The following is a 22752-nucleotide window of genomic DNA, read 5'->3' as shown; positions in this document are numbered from 1 at the left end:
TTGTCTGTCCCTTCGAAATTCCTATATTAAACTGTGTCTTATCCATCGCTTACAGCAAGAGCCCTATCACTGACGAATCCATTATTACGAAGAATTAAGCATGCACGATTTTTTCCGTTACCGACATTTATGCACCCAGCAATTATATTGCATGCGATCGATCATCTTCGGTATCGTTTCCTCGATATGTCCATTAGAGAGATCTCTCGTTGACATTCGAAGGCAATGTCGGAGTCGATTAGCAATACCCGTCAACTGCTGTTCCATAAAGAAAAGTAGAAATTAAAGAAGAGAACATGTTTTCGTAACAAATACGTAAATAACATGATCGATAGCCATTGTTAACTCGTTAGAAATAAAGGCTAAGTAAACGATCGCTTAATTTTAATACTCTACACTGAAATTAAGTAAGAATGCGATACACCTCCAGATATGGCAGGGTGCACCACTGATTTCAGAGGTTAGTTTATATTTTCTCGCATCTGGTTAAATTTTAGAGAGGCTATTCCCATGCGCATTTATAGCGAGAAGGTTATCATTTCTCTACTGGAGCTCGATACAAATGTTCATGGTAGGCCTACATATGCGGTTAAGTTAGGTTAGGTGACTGAACAAGAAAGCAAACATTTGCCACAAAATGCGACTGGTTATCTTTGGTACGGTATCGTTTTCTCGCTATGTACATTTGCGAGTTCTCTCCTCGACATTTGAAGGCGAAGTCTTAGTCTATTAGGAATGCCCGTCAACTCCTGTTGTCTAAGAGAAAATTCAAAATCAAAGATAACATGTATTAGTAATAAATGCATAAATAACGTGGCCGATAGCAGTTGTTAACTCATCACAAATAAAGGCTGAAGTAAATGATCACGTAATTTTTAATGCTATACACTGAAATTACGTAAGAATGGGATATACCTCAAGATATGGCAGAGTAGGCTACATCACTGATTCAGAGGATAGTTTATATTTTCTCGAATCTAGTTCAATTTCGGAAAGGCTGTTCCCATCAAAAATTTTTAGCGAGGAGGTTAATCATTTCTCTTCGTGTGCTTGATATACGTTTTATATGATACATATACGGTCAGATTAGGTGACGATGTTTGACGAAGAAAATTGGAACATTTGCAACAGAGGCCTCTGGAGTGATACTATAATTTTTTCAGAGTGAAATTAAACACACACTTTCACATAATATCAGATTTCTAAAAATGACAAACGAGCAAGCTGTAGTGCGGATATAATCCACAAAAATACAAGTTGTGAAAAAACTGATTGCCGTTTCATACTGATTTTAATGTGCATGGCGTTTTTTTCTGACTGTAACAAAAAAATCAGATGTAACGACGATCCGTTATAGCGAGTACATTTTTCGCCGTTACAAATTCTCGCTATAACGGACTTCTACTGGATTTATCTATCTACCTACCTATTCTCACATATGATCAAATTAAAATTGTAACACTTATCACACTTTTAATGGCATTGCACTGAATGACACATGAATAGCTGCTGCGTTTAATCTTGCCGTTAAAACCTTATTATATAAAATAAAGCATTCATACTTCACTTGCTGGTTCACTGGTCCTTGGAAATATAGTTCACATCACACGTTGAATATGGCCTGAATTGCAGCATTCAAGCTCTTTAAGGCAAGTGGACGTATTCCTGACGACTTTCCGGCACAGATCTTCATTAATCCAATAATATAACAACACATTCTTGCATAACAGTTTGAGACAAAGGTTAAATATTCTCTGTACTGGATTTTTCAAGGAGAATATTCAGTTGTTTTGTGAACATGTCTCGCCGTTACCCAACACAGTGCCATCATACTGATTATTTCATCTCCCTTAAGCCTAGAATTAAATCCTCATGATACCTTTCTGCAGGACTGTTTGAAAGAAAATCTCTTCACCTCATTGCCCCAAACAGTTATGGAAATGTGTGCCCAAATTGTGCAGGTGTATGGAGAGATTAATAAAGACCAGTGCTGGAAAATTGCCTGGAATATATTCACTCGTCTTAAAAGAGGTTGGGCGGTGCAGTTGAGGCCATACTGAACATGCGATATAAAAAAAACAAAAAACAAACCCCATGGCACTACAGCCCTTCAAGGGCCTTGGCTTACCAAGCGACCGCAGCTCAGCCCGAAGGCCTGCAGATTATGAGGTGTCATGTGGTCAGCACGACGAAACCTCTCGGCCATTATTCTTGGCTTTCGAGACCGGGACCGCCATCTCACCATCAGATAGCTCCTCAATTCTAATCACGTAGGCTGAGTGGACCTCGAACCAGCCCTCAAGTCCAGGTAAAAATCCCTCACCTGGCCGGGAATCGAACCCGGGGCCCCCGGGTAAGAGGCAGGCACGCTACCCCTTCACCACGGGAACATGTGATATAGCGAAGTGTGTATTCCCAAGCACCACTGTGCCTGTGGGAGAAGTACCAATACATTATTTTATAAAATGATATGATGTTATGAAAATAATAATAAAAATGTTATTGGTTTTTATGTCCAACTAACTATGTTTTACAGAGATGGAAACGCCGAGGTGCCGGAATATAGTATGGCACGTGTTCTTTTATGTGCCAGTAAATCTACCGACACGATGCTGACGTATTTTAGCACCTTCAAATACCACCGGACTGAGCCGGGATCAAACCTGCCAAGTTGGCGTCAGAAGGCCAGCACCTCAACCATCCAAGCCACTCAACCCGGCTTTATGAAAAGATTAAATGTGTCAACTATTCACGTGACACCCTGTAGAATAAACTGCATTCCATGTAAGATTGTAGATTCCATGGCTTATGACTTAAGACCTACAGCGTTTCAATGCCCCAAACTATCTATCATGCACATGTTGACGAACTTCGTTGACTATGCAAACATTTCCTCACCACACACTGTGCACACTTGGCGACACGTCAGCTGGATTAATGTTTTGTGCATTCAAGAACGTATCTCACATTTGGCAGGTTGATCTATTTGTCTTGAACTTCTTAAACACTCACTACAACATGACAACACTATGTGAATGTCTCCAATGTTGCATGCGACATGTCAGCAGATGAAGGAAGCCATCGCACAAGCTTAACATCGCATCAGCAGTGCTGCACCAGAAATATACGAAAATGGAATTTATTAGGAAAAAGAAAAAACACTTCTACATGCCAGATACATTGTACAGGCATCCAGTATAAAAGTATTTCCAGAATTACACATTTAGAATGTTGGTGTGCACAGATTCCTGCTTTCTTTAATCTTCTTAGCACAGACCATTGTGCCAATAATGTATTCTAGAAGCAAAGAACAGTTGATTATTTGGTGCGCTAACATGACTTGTACAGTCAGGTCTAGCAACACAAAGTATTAGTTCTCTGCTGCTGATGTGTATTAGAAGAAACCATCCCAACACGTCTAGAGAACTTTCCAGTTGTTTTAAACTTAACCAAAGCCTAGATACAATGCTGTGCACGATTCTAAATTCACTTGCAACAATGGCAAAGGTATGCCATTCTTCTAATTTACTAATGATTCAACCATCTTCAAACCCCCTCAAATACTGTCTCTGAGACTGTACCATATTTTCACAGCACTGAAATACACTAGTGACAGACATGTCTAAACTACAAGTACATAAACTAGTGTGTGTTCTTCGCCCTTACATAGCCAAGTGGGTTCATATACATGGCTTGTGGAAGGAACAGGCTACCAGGACCAAAGATCTTCACGAGGATGAAGAAACAACACAAGGCAACATTTGCACGTTGATATGAAACGCCAAATAATCCCGAATACCACCTGCCACCGAATAAGACCTGTGCACCTGAATTTCGAACGACACAATTAGGGAAAGAAAAAAATCACGTTTACTTTTCAATTTTTTAATATCTGTAAATGTGCCAAAAAATTGTTAATTTAAAATAATTTAAAAGTAGTGAAAACACTAAAAACACTACAATGAGAAATAAAACTAGTTTAGTGTAAAAATCAGTCACCATTCAACATCGTAAGCAATACCACCATCGGAACTTTATCACTGTCACCCTCTCATACATAGTTGACCTCGACTACCATCCATAGAATTTGAAATTCCACATTTCTTGAAACTTTTCCTCACAAAGTCATTGGAGACTCAATCCCATGCAGTCTTTACCCATTTGCATAGAAGTTCCACTTCGGGTAATTTCACTCGTCCAGTTGGCGTTAGTGCATTATCGCTGGCAGACGTCATCCAATCGGTGAAGAGCTGTTTCACTGCAGCTCTGAAAGGCTGGTTCACACAAACATCCAATGGCTGTAGCATAGAGGTCAGCCCTCCTGGAATTATTGCCAGATCAGTTTTTCCTTTACTTATCAATTCCTTTAGTGTCTGTAACATGCTCGCGATAACTGTCTAGCACAAGTAGGCCCTTCTTCTGCAATAAAGCTCCTGGGCGATGTTGCCAAACACATTTCACCCAGGCCTCAATTAGCTCACTCCCCATCACACCAGATTCTCGGGTTTGAAGGAAAATGCCAAACGGCAAACTACCTTTCGGAAGTGTTCCTCTTTTCAGAACCACATACGGAGAAGTTTAGTTCAGACAGCTAACGTGCATAACATTACCGTGCAGCATTGCTTTTCGTTACCATCTGCCCTGATAGTAATGCTTTTAGAGCCCTTACTGTGAGCCGTATTGTCTCGAGGCATTTCGAAATAAACAGGTATCTGGTTCGCATTCCCATTTTGAGAAAGCAAATACGAATTTTGTTTCTGCAAACAAATAACGTAGCAATGAAAGATCGTCAAATTATTTTTTTTTAGATAACAGGGAGACGTTGTGAAATACATGGAAGTCTTTGTATACACATTCCGTTTCTTTGATAAAAGTTCCCTATCCACCCACGGCTTGCAGGTTTTTTTTAGTGATCTCGAATAATTTTACTTGACACATTTCAGTCGATGCACCATAATCTAGTCCATGTCTTTCAGTCATGTATTTATAAGCTGTTCAATTTCAGGAAACAGTGCACTTTGTACTCAGAAAGCTCTAAGATCACCATTACCTTTTAGGGCCAGTATTATAATGAAGGTTTAAACTGTTGGTTCAGTTTAAACTTCAATTTATCTGTTAGTCGTGTATTATAAAACTTAAGATTAAGTTTAACTAGAGATTAATTTTACTGCCTCTCATCTACCGTTTAAACTGAAGTTTAAGAATACATAACCTTACAAGATGGCAGAACGAATGGATCTCGAAGATATTTTTTAGATGTTTGAAGAAATACTAAGCGATGACGAAGAAGTGGTTCAAATTATTGAACGACCACGGGCACTACGAGTTTTCCGAGCAAGGGCACTTTATATATGGAATGAAAAATTGTTTCTAAATAGGTTTAGGCTTACAAAACAGACTGTCATAACCCTACTTCAGCAAATCTGTGCTAGAATAAAACATGCAACAAAAAAGTAAGAATGTAAAAATGACTTTTTGAACTGTTTGAATGTCAAAAGTGTAAATTTTAGAAAATAAAGTAACTTCCTTCTATTTCAGAAATCATGCTGTAGAACACCTCAGTCAGCTACTAATAGCATTGCGGTTTTATGCCTCCCATAGTATGTTTAATAAAATACGAGATTTCGGAGGAATTCATAAGGCCACTGTTTCAGGGACTATATAAATATTTCTGAACTAATTGCATAAGCAATTCTATTTCCTTACAAGTGAAATTAGGACGTTTATTGCTTTTATCCGCCATTTTACCTACAAAAAGTAAACAAAACATTATCGATAGTCATCTTTTCTTGCAAGTCACTGCAAAACATTATCGACAGTCACCTTTTCTCGCAAGTCATTGCTACCAAGATCGTATATTTCCTTCTTCACCTCAGTTTAACTTAGGCCGGTCATTATAAGACTCAACATCGGTTTAAACTCAAGTTACAGTTTAACTCAATCTTCAGTTTAAACCCTCATAATATCAGCCCTAAGTAACATTTCTTTCTTCCTCCAATCACGAATACATGATTCATCAATATCACATTTTCTGGTGGCGGTTGTTTTTCCTTTTTTCCCCTCGGATTCATCCCATCTCTACTGCCTCAAGGGCAGTGTCCTGGAGTGCAAGACTTTTGGGTCAGAGGATACAACTGGGGAGTAAGACCAGTAACTTGCCCAGGCGGAATCAACTGCTATGGTGAACAGGGGCCTTGTATGGGATGGGACGATTGGAATGGATAGATAAGGAAGATTGAAGTAAGCGGCTGTTACCTTAAGTTAGGTACCATCCCGGCATTTGCCTAGAAGAGAAGTGGGAAACCACGGAAAAACACTTCGAGGATGGCTGAAGTGGAAATCAAATCCCCTCTACTCAGCTGACCTCCCGAGGCTGAGTGGACCCCTTTCCAGTCCTCGTACCAAGTTTCAAATTTCGTGACAGAGCCAGGAATCAAACCCAAGCCTCCGGGGGTGGCAGCTATTCACACTAACCACTACACCACAGATGCCATTCTTTTTTTTTTTTCTGTCTGAAATAAGAATATGGGCATTTTATGGAAGCTGCTGTATGGATTCCAGTCAGTAATGTGGTCATTTTCAACGCATTTTAACGTAATGTCTGTGCCAACCCCGCGGTGTAGGGTTAGCGTGCCTGCCTCTTACCCGGAGGCCCCGGGTTCGATTCCCAGCCAGGTCATGAATTATTACCTGGACCTGAGGGCAGGTTCGAGGTCCACTTGGCCTACGTTATTACAACCAAGGAGTTATCTGACAGTAAGATGGCGACCCCAGTCTAGAAAGCCAAAAATAATGGCCGAGAGGATTAGTTGTGCTGACCACACGACACCTCCTAATCTGCAGACCTTCAGGCTGAGCAACGATCACTTGGTAGGCAATGGCCCTTCAGGGCTGTTGCACCATAGTGTTTAGAACAGTTGTGACTCCCTGTAATATGGAACTTGTGGTATCTCAAGTCTTTTTCAGACTGATGTGTAAATTATGTACATAGGCTAGGCCCTACCTGCTAATGAGGCAATTTTTTTTCCCCCCCAAACACCTATACTTTATACAAGTAATATGTGTTTTCAGTACAAGCATAACTCTCATGTTTCTTGAACATAGGTAAAAGATAAAGTAGGATGTTTTACTGTAAATATGCTGTGAACTACCTTTTGGTTTAGCTTTTATCACAGGAAAGTGGAAATAAAATTTAGCAAAATTATTCACAAAATCAAATAAAAATAGCAAAAAATATACTGAAAAGCTTTTAAAAAATGACAAAATCAAGCAAAAAAAGTGCCTCCAAAATTGCAATTTCTTTTTTTCGAAATTTTGCCGTTAGAAATTCTGGTGTGCGGGTCTTATTCGGTGGCAGATGGTATTCGGAATTATACAAGATCTGGGTTAAATTAAAAATGCTGTGTACAAGACAAACTCGTACACCATACAAGACCTGAAACATAATATTCGTCAGGAAATTGGCGGGATTCCTCAACAAAAATCACAGCGAGTGATGAATAACTTCCTAATGATGAGCCAAAAATCTATGCAGAATTACGACACGCAGTTTCAAAACTTCATTACATAATCTGGGAAGTGATGAACTTCTTTAAACTGATTGTGTTACTATTGTATGGTTTACCTACCCGTTACTGATTGACCCATAGGCCTACACAGCAAACGAGCATGTGATCACCCATTGTAATTACACCATGTGCTGCAGTGAAGAATATCTGATCACCCTGGATAATGAAAGTGGGCAAAAGTTTGCTGCTAGGAGAAAAAGTGTTAAAACATCCATTTGTTGATTTCAGAGAAACTCCCCCATCTCCACTGCATATTATGTTGGGCTTAATAAGACCTAGTACAGGAATGAAGAGGAATAGAAGTGAATTTCATAATTAGATAGGTAACATCTTTATTCGTGGCAAAGTTAGGGCTTAAGGTCATCTTACAAAACCACAACATATAAATTATACAATTACCGTATTTTCTCATGTGTTAGACCCCCCTCGCGTATTAGAACCTCCTGGTTCTTCGAGACAAACTAAATGAAAAAATAAAGCTTGTATATAAGAACCTCCCTCAACATTATTCATCAGAAAAGAACAATAATTCCACTGTTACCGAGCTTGATAGTTGCAGTCACTTAAGTGAGGCCAGTGTCAAGTATTCATGAGACAGTGGGTTCGAACTCCAATGTCGGCAGCCCTGAAGAGGGTTTTCCGTGGTTTCCCATTTTTACACCAGGCAAATGCTGGGGCTGTACCTTAATTAAGGCCATGGCCGCTTCCTTCCCACTCCTAGCCCCTTCCTGTCCCATGATCGCCATAAAACCAATCTGTGTCGGTGCAACGTAAAGCAACTTGTTATGGAAAAAAGAAAAAAAATTATTCTGCTTTAGGCAGTTTTTACAAGATAAAATCTAAAAGAGAAACATAGCAAACCTATATACAACTTCAAATGTCCAATTAAAAGATCAAATAGGAACATTAAATCTTTCGAAGGTTAAACACACCGAGTGAAATATTATATACATTTGATTAAAATTTTTATGGTGTACGTATAGTCTATGATTACTTTACAAAAGAAAATATTTATAAAATCCTCCTATCAATACAAGTCAAGTCATCTGTTAGATGAAGCAAAGTCTATACATGTTTCAGCCTAATCTCAAGGCCATCTTCAGCAGTAAAAAAGTGATTACATAATATACAAACAAATTAAAAATCGTAATGATATGAAGTGACAGTGATCATGATTAGTGAGTTAAAAACACATTGAGGTACAAAGTCCTCTCGTCTAATAGATCTTGCTGACTGTTAAAATGAAAACACTATGCTGAGGAGTGTAGTGAGACCGTCAATACTACGAATAAAACGTGTATAACATCTGTAATGAGAAAAAAAGGAATATATGAGTGGAAAACAAAAACAAGTTAAAAATTATGTACGAAAAGAAAACTCATATGACTTACTTGTAACTAAAAGTTGTCGTCTCGAATGGAGATGACCTTGTCGGTCTCAAGTCACATTGACAACTAAGCCTGTGTGTGGCTTACTGTGTATGTGCCGATGTGGTTGGGAGGGGTAATGGAGGGGGAGGGGCAAGGAGGAAGGGAGGTGTTGATGGAACAGTGGGTCTTGTTCTAGAATGTCGGTGGTGAAACTCTTTTTTTATTAATGAACTGTTCGCAGATGAGCGGGACAAAGGTTTCCAATAAAATATTTTTCTTTTCGTTGATTTCATTCAAGTTATAGATGGAATTGTTATATTGGTCGATATCTATATATATATATTCTCTCTAGTATATTAAGTAAGGGACCTTTCTGTTCGTAATGCAGGATCTTTAAATCTTGATCAATTGTTGTGTATTTATGATTTTTCTCTCTACAATGTTCGCTCATGGCTGAGTAGCGATTATACTTTAGGGCATTAAGATGTTCGGAGTATCTTACATTGAAACTGCGGCCTGTTTGCCCATTATACATTGAAGGACATGATTGGCATTTTAATTTGTATATTCCAGAGTTTGAAAATTTTTTACTGCTGTTGACAGTATGAGAATTAAAAAACATTTTTGTATTGGTGTGAACGGTCTTGAAAGCTACTTTCAACTTGTGTTTTTTAAAGATGTTTTAAATAGGATATATATTATTATTATTATTATTATTATTATTAAAGGTAAATGTGGTGAACCTCTCTTTAAGGGGAGATTGTTTTTCTAAGGTAGTCTTGGGTTTATTTCTAAATTTATTGAGAATTTTATTCACGAAAGCTTTACTGAAACCATTACCTTCGGCTATTGCATAAATGGTGTTGATTTCCTTTCTAAACTTCTTACGGGATAAAGGAACATTAAGAGCTCTGAAAATCATACTATTGTAAGCTGTCTTCTTCTGTGTCCCTCGGTGTAGAGAAGTTTGGTGGATTGTGTTTATTGTGTGAGTGGGCTTCCTGTAAATATTAAAAGAAATGGTTTTATTCTGATTGTGAGTAATAGTTAAATCGAGATAATTAAGGGAATTGTTGTTCTCGGATTCTATCGTAAACTTTATGTGTGGATCCAGGTTATTAAGTAATTCAAGAACGGTGTTGCTGTCAGTAATGTGAGAATCCAGGATAATAAAAGTATCATCTACATACCGAGTCCAATGTCTGATCCCATTAATTTTACCTATAATGTGAGTGTATTCGAGGAAATCTACGTAAATATCAGCGAGGATTCCCGAGGTCGGTGACCCCATACGAAGACTCTTCTATTGATATATGATGTTATTAAAAGTAAAGAAGCCATTATTTAATGTAAACTTGAGGATCTGAATGAACACTTCTATCTCCCCTATAGTCAATTTACTGAATTTGAAAAGATTGTTTTTTACTATTTCGATGGTTTTATTGATGGGCACATTCGCATACATATTTACTAATGTCAAAGGAGTGAAGGGTGTAATGTTTCGGTAACGTGAGATTTTTTATTCTATTGCAGAATTCCAAGGAATTTTTAACCGACGTGTTAGCTTGAAAGAAATAATGTGTTTTAAGAAAACTGTGAATAAAATGGGATATTTTATACGTCGGACTACTTCTGAAGTTAATAACGGTCCTTATGGGGACATCCGCCTTGTGAATCTTCGGTAACGCTTTCGCCGTAGGTAACTTGGGATTCATGATGATCAATTTTGATTTTTCTAAGACATTAAACAAAAATAAAAAATTCTTGATTAAAGCTTTCAGCTCTCTTTGTATTCTATTAGTAGGATCTTTTTTTACTGCGTTAAAGTTATTGTTAGTAAAGAAGAATTGTGCTTTATTTACGTAGTCATTTTTCTCCATAACCACAGTAGCTTTACCTTTATCTGCTTTAGTTACTATTAAATCGTTATCTTTAATTTTCTTTTTGAGATTGCGTATGTTGGTGACTTGTTCTTTATTAGGTTTGCCAGAACCTCTCATCTGCGAACAGTTCATTAATAAAAGAGTTTCACTACCGACATTCTAGAACAAGACCCGCCCTTCCATCAACACCCCCCTTCCGCGAATCACATGTCCCTCCCTCCTTGCCCCTCCCCCTCCATTACCCCTCCCAACCACATCGACACAGATACACAGTAAGCCACACACAGGCTTAGTTGTCAATATGACTTGAGACCGACAAGGTCATCTCCATTCGAGACGACAACTTTTAGTTACAAGTAAGTCATATGAGTTTTCTTTTCGTACATCATTTTTAACTTGTTTTTGTTTTCCACTCATATATTCCTTTTCTTCTCATTACAGATGTTATACACGTTTTATTCGTAGTATTGACGGTCTCACTACACTCCTCAGCATAGTGTTTTCATTTTAACAGTCAGCAAGATCTATTAGACGAGAGGACTTTGTACCTCAATGTGTTTTTAACTCATTAATCATGATCACTGTCACTTCATATCAATACGATTTTTAATTTGTTTGTATATTATGTAATCACTATTTTACTACTGAAGATGGCCTTGAGATTAGGCTGAAACATGTATAGACTTTGCTTCATCTAACAGATGACTTGACTTGTATTGATAGGAGAATTTTATAAATATTTTCTTTTGTAAAGTGATAACCGTCAATACGGAATGAGATTCATAACTTGCAATAGTCTATGATTATGTTCAGTCTTGAATCTTGATGGCCGAGCTTGATAGTTGCCGTCGCTTAAGTGCGGCCAGTAACCAGTATTTGGGAGATAGTGGGTTCGAGCCCCACTGTCGGCAGTCCTGAAGATGGTTTTCTGTGGTTTCCCATTTCCACACCAGGCAAATGTTGATGCTGTACCTTAAATAAGGCCATGGCTGCTTCCTTCCCACGCCCAGCCTTTCCTATTCCATCGTCACTATAAGACCTACCTGTGTCTGTGCAACGTAAAGCAACTTCAAAAAAACATAATTGATGAACCATTAACAATAAAAATAAAACAGCAGTAACAGTCAATTAATGCCCTCGACTAGTATAGAAAAATGTGCCCAGACACATGAAATTTGTGGTTATGTAAAGATGCAGTCTTCTTTGAAAGTACAATGCTGCTGCATTAATCTAAGTGATATCCTGGTGTTGAAAGTAGTATAAAGTCATATCATCCAGGTGTTGGACGATATACTAAGGATATCTAGAAAGAAGAAGAAAAATGAAAAGTCAAGATGTGAAGATTACAGAGGCAGGAAATAATGAAGATAACAGGCTCACCCTTCGACGCTCGAGTAGGAGCACAATGATCAGCAGCTCTTACAGTTGAGAGTATTTGGCGGAGGTTTACGTTCAAGGTGATAGAAGAGAGAGGTAGGGAAAGGTGGGGGAAGTGAGGGGGAAAAGGGGTGAGGGAATCTTTGTGAAGGCTTACTGGTGTGACATTTATTGAATTTTTAATTGTATTATTTTTCTACTATGGGGATTATAGACTCAAAAAGAGCACTGTTTTTGGAAATTTCATTAATATTGAAAGTGGGATTGGTAACCTGGTCAAGCAAATAGAATACTCTTCAGTAATGTTAAGAAGGGGGCTTTTCTGATTGAAACTTGAGCATGTTCAAGTCCTGTTCGATGTTAGTGAAAAGATGGTTGAAACCTTTAACATGCTGGCCCATAGCGGAATTTTTTTTTTTTGTGTTGATGGTGTTAACATTTCAGATAGCATACAGTAAAGTTCCTCCCGTGCTGAAGATAATTATATAATCGATCAGAACCAGTCCAAAAGTTTGTCTCAATGATTTAATGTCTGCTTAAAATTTTCAGACACCTTGGACTACACCCCAAATTAATAAACATGATAAAATTGACTCTCATGAACACCAAATCAAGAATGAAGTTTAGGGGTGAAACAGAAACATTTGAAATTAAAACTGGACTACAGCAAGGAGATGGACTTTCACTACTATTATTTAATTGTGCTCCAGAAATGGTAATGAGGGAATGGTTTAGGAAATGTCCCCCCAAAATAAAGATTGGCCAAAAAAAATCAAAAAATTGCCTGGGTTTCACTGATGATTTAGCACTGCTCAGTGGACATAAAAGAAGTAAAAACTCAGATATCAGAACTTCAAAACATTGCAAATAAAATTGGCCTCAAAATATCATTTGAGAAAACAAATTATGCCCCAAAAACCAACACAACTAAAAGAAGTTACCATAAATGGTAATAAAATCAAAATAGTAACTCAATTTAAATATCTTGCAGAAGTAATAACACATAACCTAAATGAAAAAATCTCAATCCAAACAAGAACAAATAGATTAGCTAAAGCATAAAAATTAACATGGGATATCAACAAAAAGAAATGTCTATCAATATATGCAAAAATAAAACACTACAATACATTTATAAAACCGGAAGCTACATATGCAGCAGAAACACTTTTTCACCTGAATAAACAATCACAGACTGACGGACTTCAGAAAGATGGACAGTAGCGATTAATACCTAACAAAGTCGTATACAAAGAGCTAGAACCCATTACAGATACTATGCGTAAGAGGAGACTGGGATTCTTTGGACATGTCATGAGGATGCAGGATTCGAGACTTCTGAAACAACTAGTAGAACACAATCTCATCTCAAAAAATACCACAACAGGATGTAAATGGATCAGAGAAGTAAGAGAGGATCTGAAGGAAATAGGCCTTACAACAGAAGACACCACAAATAAGATGAATTTGAATACAAAATTCAAGAATACAAACCTCCGCTTTACCCTTACACAAAACAAACGAACAACACACACATTTTCAACTGAGGAACGGGCACGAAGATCGGAACGTTTGAAGTAGTACTGGGAGGACCGCAAAATCCGAACAATCCTTTCAAAGAGACCTGAACGACGGACTGACTAAAGTGATCCTAGGTAAACACAAAAGAAGACGAATGACAATCATATTAACGTACTGATTAGGTGAAAAATAAAATCCTTTCTTAATAAGAAATGAAGTCATATCCATCATTAGGGGCCTCAAAACTGAAGTTTATTGCTTTAAAAGTAGCAGGAAGATTGATATGCAGTAAAATGTTAAAATGCAGCTCACCTCCATTGGGGGTTGCACCACCTCGGGATGAGGACACGAATTTACTTTAGATAGGAAATATTCACAGTTGTTGCTATTAATACAGCAGGCGAGATCATTAACAAAATCATTTTTTCGTCATGGAACTTCTGGCACTATCCGGGCACTTAACTTAATAGCACACCTAACCTGAACAATGCGGTCTCATCTCAATTACAGCTGTTTAGGTAACTCCTGATGTGATAAATGTGGAGAACAAGCACGTATACTTTAAAATGAAGGTCTGGATATCAACAGTTGCAGTTATCCAAAGAATGCTTCCAGTCATTATGTATTACATTTGGAAGTACAACTTCAATCAATCACTACTGATCTGTATTTAGGGCAGTCGCCCAGGTGGCAGATTCCCTATCTGCGGTTTCCCTAGCCTTTTCTTATATGATTGCAAAGAAAATGGAAATTTATTGCCCCAATTTGTCCTCATGAACCCCAACTTTGTCATATTGTGACCTTTCCTACTTTTAAAGACAACACTCAAACTTATTTGTCTACAAATGTCATTCCACACCATCTCTGCACAGACAGATCAGAACATACCACTTAGTCGAGCAGCTCATCTCCTTTCTCCCAAGTCTTCCCAGCCCAAACTTTGCAACATTTTTGTAACGCTACTCTTTTGTCGCAAATCATCCTGAACAAATCGAGCTGCTTTTCTTTGGATTTTTTGCAGTTCTTGAATCAAGTAATCCTGGTGAGAGTCCCATACACTGGAACCATACTCTAGTTGGGGTCTTACCAGAAACTTACAAGCCCTCTTCCTTACATCCTTACTACAAACTCTAAATACCCTCATAACCATGTGCAGAGATCTGTACCCTTTATTTGCAATCCCATTTATGGGATTACCCCAATGAAGATCTTTCCTTATAACAACACCTAGGTACTTGCAATGATTCCCATAAGGAACTTTCACCCCATCAATGCAGTAATTAAAGCAGAGGACTTTTCCTATTAGTGGAAATCACAACCTAACTTTTAACCCTGATTATTGTAACATTTTCTAGAGATCAGCTGGTGGGTTGGCATGCTTTCTACAGCACTGCTTTATTCGGAAGGGGTGGTTTTTGCTCCCCCATACACCAACTGAGAGAATGCAGTGACCATCTCTAGAAACTATTTGCAAATAGAATCTCACTGTTTGGACTCTATAATTGGGAACAATATTTTTAAAAGTTTCAAAACACAAGGATCTTGAGTACTCTCAATGGCAGTGAAGATGTCATTTGGGATGATAACAACGGCAGTAGCAGGGAAGTTGGCAGCATAAGATAGAAATTCAAATGAAAGCAGTGATTACGTTTACTGTGCGATAAACCCACTGTTCAACTGACAATAGACAAAAAACTTGCCATCAAGTTCTTTCGTATTAATATTGCATACTACGATAAATAAAACACTATGTCCAACACTAATCCCTTTTCTCGAGTATGAGCGAGATGAAATTTTGTAGTGAGTTTTTACGACCGGATGCCCTTCCCCATCAACCTCATCAGACGAGTTTATGAGATGAAATGAATGACATGATAGAGTAAATAAAACTGATTACATTTACAGCAGATATAGTCCTGAAAATCATGTGTTCACCATTTATTGTTTTCTCTATTTTTTTTATTTATTGTTTTATTTTATTTTTGCTAGGGGCTTTACGTCGCACCGACACAGATAGGTCTTATGGCGACTATGGGATAGGAAAAGCCTAGGAGCTGGAAGGAAGCGGCCGTGGCCTTAAGGTACAGCCCCAGCATTTGCCTGGTGTGAAAATGGGAAACCACGGAAAACCATCTTCAGGGCTGCCGACAGTGGGATTCGAACCTACTATTTTCCGGATGCGTTTTCTCTATTTAGGAATACTGTCTATTGTCAGACTCATTGGCTGAATGGTTAGCGTACTGCCCTTCGGTTCAGAGTGTTCCGGGTTCGATTCCCAGCTGGGTCGGGGATTTTAATAGCTTCTGATAAATTCTTCTGGCTCGGGGTCTGAGTGTTTGTGTATGTCCCAACACTGTCCTCTTTATATTCAGACAACACACCACACTACCAACCACCACATAAACATGCAATAGTGATTACATCCCTCCATATAGGGTTGCATCGGGAAGGGCATCCGGCCGTAAAACAGGGCCAAATCACATGCGACATCACAGGTGTGGGAAAAGTGGTAGAAAAAGAAGAAGAGGAATACTGCCTTCTAACAAAGGTAGCCAGCAAGACTATGAATACAATCATAAATTTGTTAAAGAATACAGTAGTGTAGAACACATACATGCATAATTTATAGTTCTTTATACCCAGAAGTCAGTGGACTAAATGGGTGGCTGTCACATATTGGACCACCCTTACCTTTTGCAGCTGTAAGAGCAGAAATAAGGGTTTCTAATACACAAAGAAATATGGTACGCACTAGGAGCAAAAATGGAGATTGTGTGTACTAACAGAACGTACAACATGACAATTTAAATGAGGACAACAGTTATGAAAATAACAGTCGTAAGAAGAAGTAGAAGAAGAAGAAAATTGCAGTATGAACTTACAACTAGCAAGTACATTTCTGATTTTTAGAAAAAAATGCTCATTCACACTTCACTCATCATACAAGTCAGCTAGAAGCACTCGGCAAGTGATTCGGCAATCCATCTTAAATTCCCCATGAGAACACACTCCTGGGCCTACAACTACATCTCTGTAGTCTCTTGCCTCTGGGCTGTGAAATAACCTTCCCTGCTTACATTAGATTTGACAGATAGTTAAAAGAGGAGCCAGATCGTGTACTGTGGCTATGATTCGAGGAAAGGCAATTAAGTGTATGAAGAAAGGTTATTTGGTACACAAAACCAACGACAATTACTTATAAGGTGAAATGTGATATTCATATTGCAGCTTAAAAATAAATGTAATATAGTTGCTTAAACTCTGTTCAAGCATCTTCTTACTGTCTTGAGATGTCCATAAGTACAGTGTCACATCAATCTCAAACCAGGTAAGATTAGGGATTGTCCCAGTTGTATTTTTAAATGTTTTGGAAATGTAGTAGTGTTATTTAAAGGGAAAAATTCGCTAATTAATCAATATACATGGAAGAGCTAACTCTTAAATGAAAAATTATGTTCGGTGCTGACTGTAGTCTTAAAGAAAAAAAAACATATCAGCCCCAAAGATATGTTCTTATGGTTCCGATTCCAAGTAAGACTGCAATTATAATACATAATGTTTGTGTCCGGAAAATCATCTTTAAGCAATACACACAAGAACTTCATTTATCCGGATTAAGTGGGACCGGAACTGATCCAGGTAATCCGGGAAAACTCAAAATCAAACAGTACATGTTATATAACGGTAATACCTTTTTTCAAATCTACAAAAAAAATATAAGAACACTTTTCTTACATTTACGACTCTGTTTTATGCACTAAAATGATAAGTGAACCTTTCCTGTTCTACATTTGTATAGCACGGTTATGAAGACTTCTTACTAACAACAGTTTTGCCAGAGTGGTTTCAGTCAAGGATTCTAAATAGCCCATCAGTTTGTCCAGCTGCATTGTTGCCTCTCCACGCGTCATTGTTTCTTCTGATGGAGCGCCGGTTTCATTTTCAAATTCACTATCAGTGAATTAATACTGGGTTGCATTTAGAAGAGCGGGGGTTCGAATTCCACCTCAGCCGTCCTGGGAATGGTTCTCCACGGTTTTCCATTCTCCATTCCAAGCGAGCGCCGGGACGGTACCTTTGATAGACTGTGGCTGAATTACTTCCAATTCCTGTCCTTAACGATCCTTGGCGGAAAGGACATTCAAGAAGAAAGGACGCCGTAAAATAAATACTGTACAAGTAAAAATACATTTTTATTATTTTCGATCCGGATAAATCGGAGATTCAGGTTAATGAGGGCCGGGTAAACGAGGTTCTTATGTGTGTAATTGATTGCATAAGTAGAAACAGGGTGGAGGGGGGAGCAGAACCCTATCAGGAAAGATTCAATCTACGAGGGGGGGGATCAAATATAAATGGGATTTTATTTTTTATTTAAATTCATTTACTGAAAACACAAGGCAATTACAATTTATTTTTCCACATAGTTTCCTGCTTTGGAAATGCATTTGTCCCAGCGTATGGGCAGCTTCTTGATGCCCTCATCGTAAAAAGAACAGGTCATATCACCAGCCAGTTACGCACAAAGTCCTCCACACTCTCATCTTCTTCAAATCGTTGCCCTCCTAGAGCTTCTTTAAGCGGTCTGAACAAAAGGAAATCGCAGGGTGATAAGTCCGGGCTGTAAGGAGGATGGTCAAGTGTAGTCCAGTGCATTTCCTGTAGCTTGGAGACAGAGCTGCAGTATGGGGCCGAGCATTGTCGTTGAGGAGGCTGACCTGTCAAATCCGTTGGTCTCATCTTTTGTGGCGATGTGCAACCCTCACCTTGTTCAACAGCTTGCAGTAGTAAGCAGCACTAATTGTGCATCGCTCATGCAAAAATATCAATCAGCAATAATGTCTTTAACCGCATGAATGTTTTCGTCTGTAATGCTGGTCCGAGGACGGCGATCGTGTTGCCCATTTTCCACATGTTCTCGTCCTTGAACTTTTTATGCCAGGCAAACACATGTGTCCTTGACAATATTTGATCACCGAACTGTGCAGTCAATCTCTGGCAAATTTCTACCAATGTAACTCCTTCACGAGCAAGAAATTTTATAATTATGCATTGCGCAGTGGAGGGGTGCACATGTTTCTCCGATATCGTGAGCGTTACTGACAAAACGGCAGGAAATATCTAACAAGATGCTCTCCCCACTCCTAACAGTCCCGCCTAAACATAGAAGCGCAGGGCCAGTCATACCAACTGTTGATGTTCAGGAACAAAAATCCTGTTCATATTTATCGACCTTCGTACTTCCACCAAAAAATTTAATCTGATAGGGCAATTCTGATTTGAACTTCAGAGTTGCAACATACAAAATTGTAATATAAGAAGAATGATCATCCCAGTCTACCAACAATACAGATCAGTTAACTTGTACATCGATAAGAGTAAACTGACAAGTAAAAACGATATTAATATCATTCTTATAATTACACTTCAATACGTAACAAAAATTAAATTTATAGCTTATAACTGTACATCGATGTGGACAGACTAGAATAATATTTTCATTTTCATAAGGGGTAAAAAAGGAAGTGCACAAAATACATACCATTAAAAACCTCATTGAATTCACCAGGAGGAGAATGAAGAATGAAATCTGACACAATCCGCACCTGAAATTAGATTGTAACTGGCATTAGAATAGTATATAATTTACCGGTACTTCAAGAAAGGTAATAATGTCAATAATAAATGAATCGGCACATGTTAAAAATGCCTCAGTCACAAGAAATGGGAAACTGAGTTAAGCATGAAAATCACATGTTATAGGATAGCTTCAACTATCTATGCTAAAAGGAATTGAGTTACACGCACAGGTTACCTAATATTAGCTAGGGAAATTCTTAATGTACGCTGAAAGGCTCTCTGTCCATGACTGGGGCCCTTCTAGCAAACAATGGTGGCAACACTGTCCAACTGTTTCACGTACTTGATCAGCTGTCACGCTTGTGTGGTGTTTTTGTTTCTAACCTACCCTTACTTACGAAGTCTGCACTGAGAGTACTGTGTTATATGAAGAATTAAAACCATGTTTTACTGTGGTTTTATAAAACAGTTGATAGAAACATACGGTCTGCTCCACAAGGATTATTACATAATATGTTTCTTTCAATGCTGCTATTCTTACCTAGAAATGATTCTGGAAGAGAGATGTGTTCAATACATCTGCCAGGGTCCAACCCACTCACCCCTAAGAGTATATTTACTTTTATAACCTAAAGTAGTGGTCCAGGCACCATTATCCATTGCATCTGCCAAGCATTGGCCAACGTTACCAACCACTGCAAAAGGAAAAAGACTAAAGAGACCCGCAAAGTTTGAAAGTGTCATGGCATCGCAAGGTAACCTTACACTCTCTCAATTCCTCCTTTAATCTGGGGACTTACAGCAAGAAATAAAAGTTATTTATTAGCTTTAACGTATTTTTGCACATCCAGGCCAATCTTTGTCATGAGAACACTTGCCCCTTTGGGGACTCCCTTTGAGAGGCTCTTTTCTATCGCCGTGGCGCATATTGTCCGCACAACAAGAAAAAGAAATATAGCCATATCAAATCAACAGTTGGCAGCAGTGCTATTCTACTCCCCTATTGCGGAACAGCCACGACGGGCCATGGCCTACCAAGAGATCACTGTTCAGCCCGAAGGTCTGCAGATTACGAGGTGTAATGTGGTCAGCACGACAGACCCTCTCGACAGTTATTCTTGGCTTTCTAGACCGGGGCCGCCATCTTACCGTCAGATAACTCCTCAATTGTAATCACGTAGGACCTTGAACCAGCCCTCAGATGCAAGTAAAAATCCCTGACCTGGCCTCCGGGTAAGAGGCAGGCATGCTACCCCTACACCGCGGGGCCGGCGCTATTCTACTCGCCTCTACTTATCTCAGTGCTACTAGTAGAAAACTAAGTATTAATTAAACAAAGGACAGTCACTTCGCGTGCGCCACATAGTGGTACCTCGTGTTACTAATTGCGGAGCAGACTCTACAGCTTTGCCAAACATTTAAATTTGTTGTACTTAATAATATCAATGGAAGATTTATTAGCAAATAGTGAAGTCTCTTGTTAAGAAGCATAAAGGCAACAAAGACTTGTAGAAGAGGAATAGAATTAAAAGAGCTAGGGTTAACAATGTAGAATTTGCCGACTCGGAAGGAAACATTGTACCTAAGAAAACTACTGGAAATGCCTGCAGGTATATCAGTATGACAATGCAACCAATTTTTAAAACTACTAACTTTGTTATTATAAAAACTAACCTACACATAATATGTAATTTGGAACTTGAAATCAAATTCTTTTTAATGAAAAACATAGGCCTAAATACTTTGATACCTACACTTTTTATAATGTAAAGAATATAGCCTAGTTTGATCCTATCCATGCCTAACCCAACATACACAAAGTGGTTTTGTTTGCGTTTTTAGTCTCTGTTACTAATGTTTATGCTCTCTTTCAGTTGCAGAGAATGAATTGTTTTGAAAGCATAACTGAAGATGAACAAGTTGACATTTTGGCAAAGCTTTATGATTCGTCCTCCAAAGATTTACAAGATTTGCATCTGCAACATTTGATTGATGTTCCTGCAGTACAACGAAGACGTCCTCGAAAAGAAGACGCCAGGGAAAATAGCAACATTTTTCATTATCATGTGATAATAGGATCAAACAGACAACAGGTATATTTTAAAGCTTTCTTAGCTCTCCATTCAATGTCAGTAAAAAGAGCTGAGAGACTGAAATCCTCATGAGTTTCTGGAGTTATACTGAAATTCTAGCCTGGTCCACCTCTGAAATCAGCAAATGATTGAAATGCTGACTAAGCTCAACTTAAATGACAATTTATACACTAAGTGTTAGTTACCTTTATATCAATATGGTACTCCTAATCTTTGATTGTTAGTAAACAGATTTTTTAAAAGCAAAGATGTTCTGTTTTTAATTTTGTGAAAACCCTGCAGTATGCAGTGGTACCAACCAAACACTATCTACACAACGTGATCACAAGCTTCACGTTCACTTTTAAATCTGCACTACACGGGTTCTCATAAATCCATTATTATTATTATTATTATTATTATTATTATTATTATTATTATTATCATCATCATCATCATAAAAACCAAACTATACCGTGAAGTCAGAGGCACGGAAATACCCCAGTACCACATGCACGAAAGAGACAAAATCAAGAATAAAACCAAAGCAGATAACATACTTCTCTACACACAATATAAACACACTCATGCAAACCGGTAAACTAAAAGTGATCACGACATAATGGACCAACACAAACTTCTTACCATGGGATTACAGGAAATTAGAAACGCTGACCAGGATGCCTTGGAATCTCAAGGGTACAAACTTTATAAAGGTATACCCGGGAAGAGAGTGATGAAGAATTTCCCACAAATTGGAACAGGGTTTTTGGTCAGCCTTAAAATAATAAACTCAGTTCAAGAATTCAAATCACAGTCTCCACGACTCTCAACGCTCACCTTAAAGGTATCTAATAAAATCTATATTATAATAAATGCCCATGCTCCCACTAATGATAAAAACAACTCAAAAGACCATGAGGAAACAGAAGAATTTTGGGACCTATTGGACTAGACCATAGATAACATCCCCAAACACCACGTAAAATTATTAATAGGCGACTTCAACGCTCAACTAGGCAGAGAAAGAAAATACCGTGACATCATCCTAAAATGGCCAGCACACAAGAAAACAAATAAAAATGGAGAGAGACTAGTTGACCTGTGTAGAAACCATAATTTAATCTCAAATCTACAAGTTTTAAGAGGAAACCTCAAAAACTCAAAACATGGAAACACCCTGACTACACTAAAGGAGAATGGCAACTCGATCACATCTGCATGGACAAATACCACCACAAAGAGATCTATAACGTCAAAGTCCTCCGAGGAATAGACACAGGTTCAGATCACAACGTAGTTAAAATTAAACTCACTCCCCAGAGGAGACAACAAAAGGAAGCCCTTAAAACTAAAAGAAAAATAGATCCTACCCAGCTAA

The 22752-nt window shown here is 38.3% G+C and overlaps 1 protein-coding gene across 1 annotated transcript in view; it reads right to left on the bottom strand.

Annotated features, from left to right (window-relative positions):
* LOC136863939 (F-actin-capping protein subunit alpha) overlaps nt 1–22752 on the bottom strand; it is a 206342-nt gene that overhangs the window by 143730 nt on the left and 39860 nt on the right. The window contains exon 2 of the mRNA XM_067140387.2: nt 19262–19325. Coding sequence (XP_066996488.2) covers nt 19262–19325 — 64 coding nt within the window. The remainder of the gene's footprint in view (nt 1–19261; nt 19326–22752) is intronic.

The sequence above is a fragment of the Anabrus simplex genome, chromosome 2 (genome assembly GCF_040414725.1).
Source record: "Anabrus simplex isolate iqAnaSimp1 chromosome 2, ASM4041472v1, whole genome shotgun sequence".
Classification (NCBI taxonomy): domain Eukaryota; kingdom Metazoa; phylum Arthropoda; class Insecta; order Orthoptera; family Tettigoniidae; genus Anabrus; species Anabrus simplex.
The sequence above is the reverse complement of the archived record's forward strand: the minus strand, read 5'-3'. Positions and strand labels throughout refer to the sequence as shown.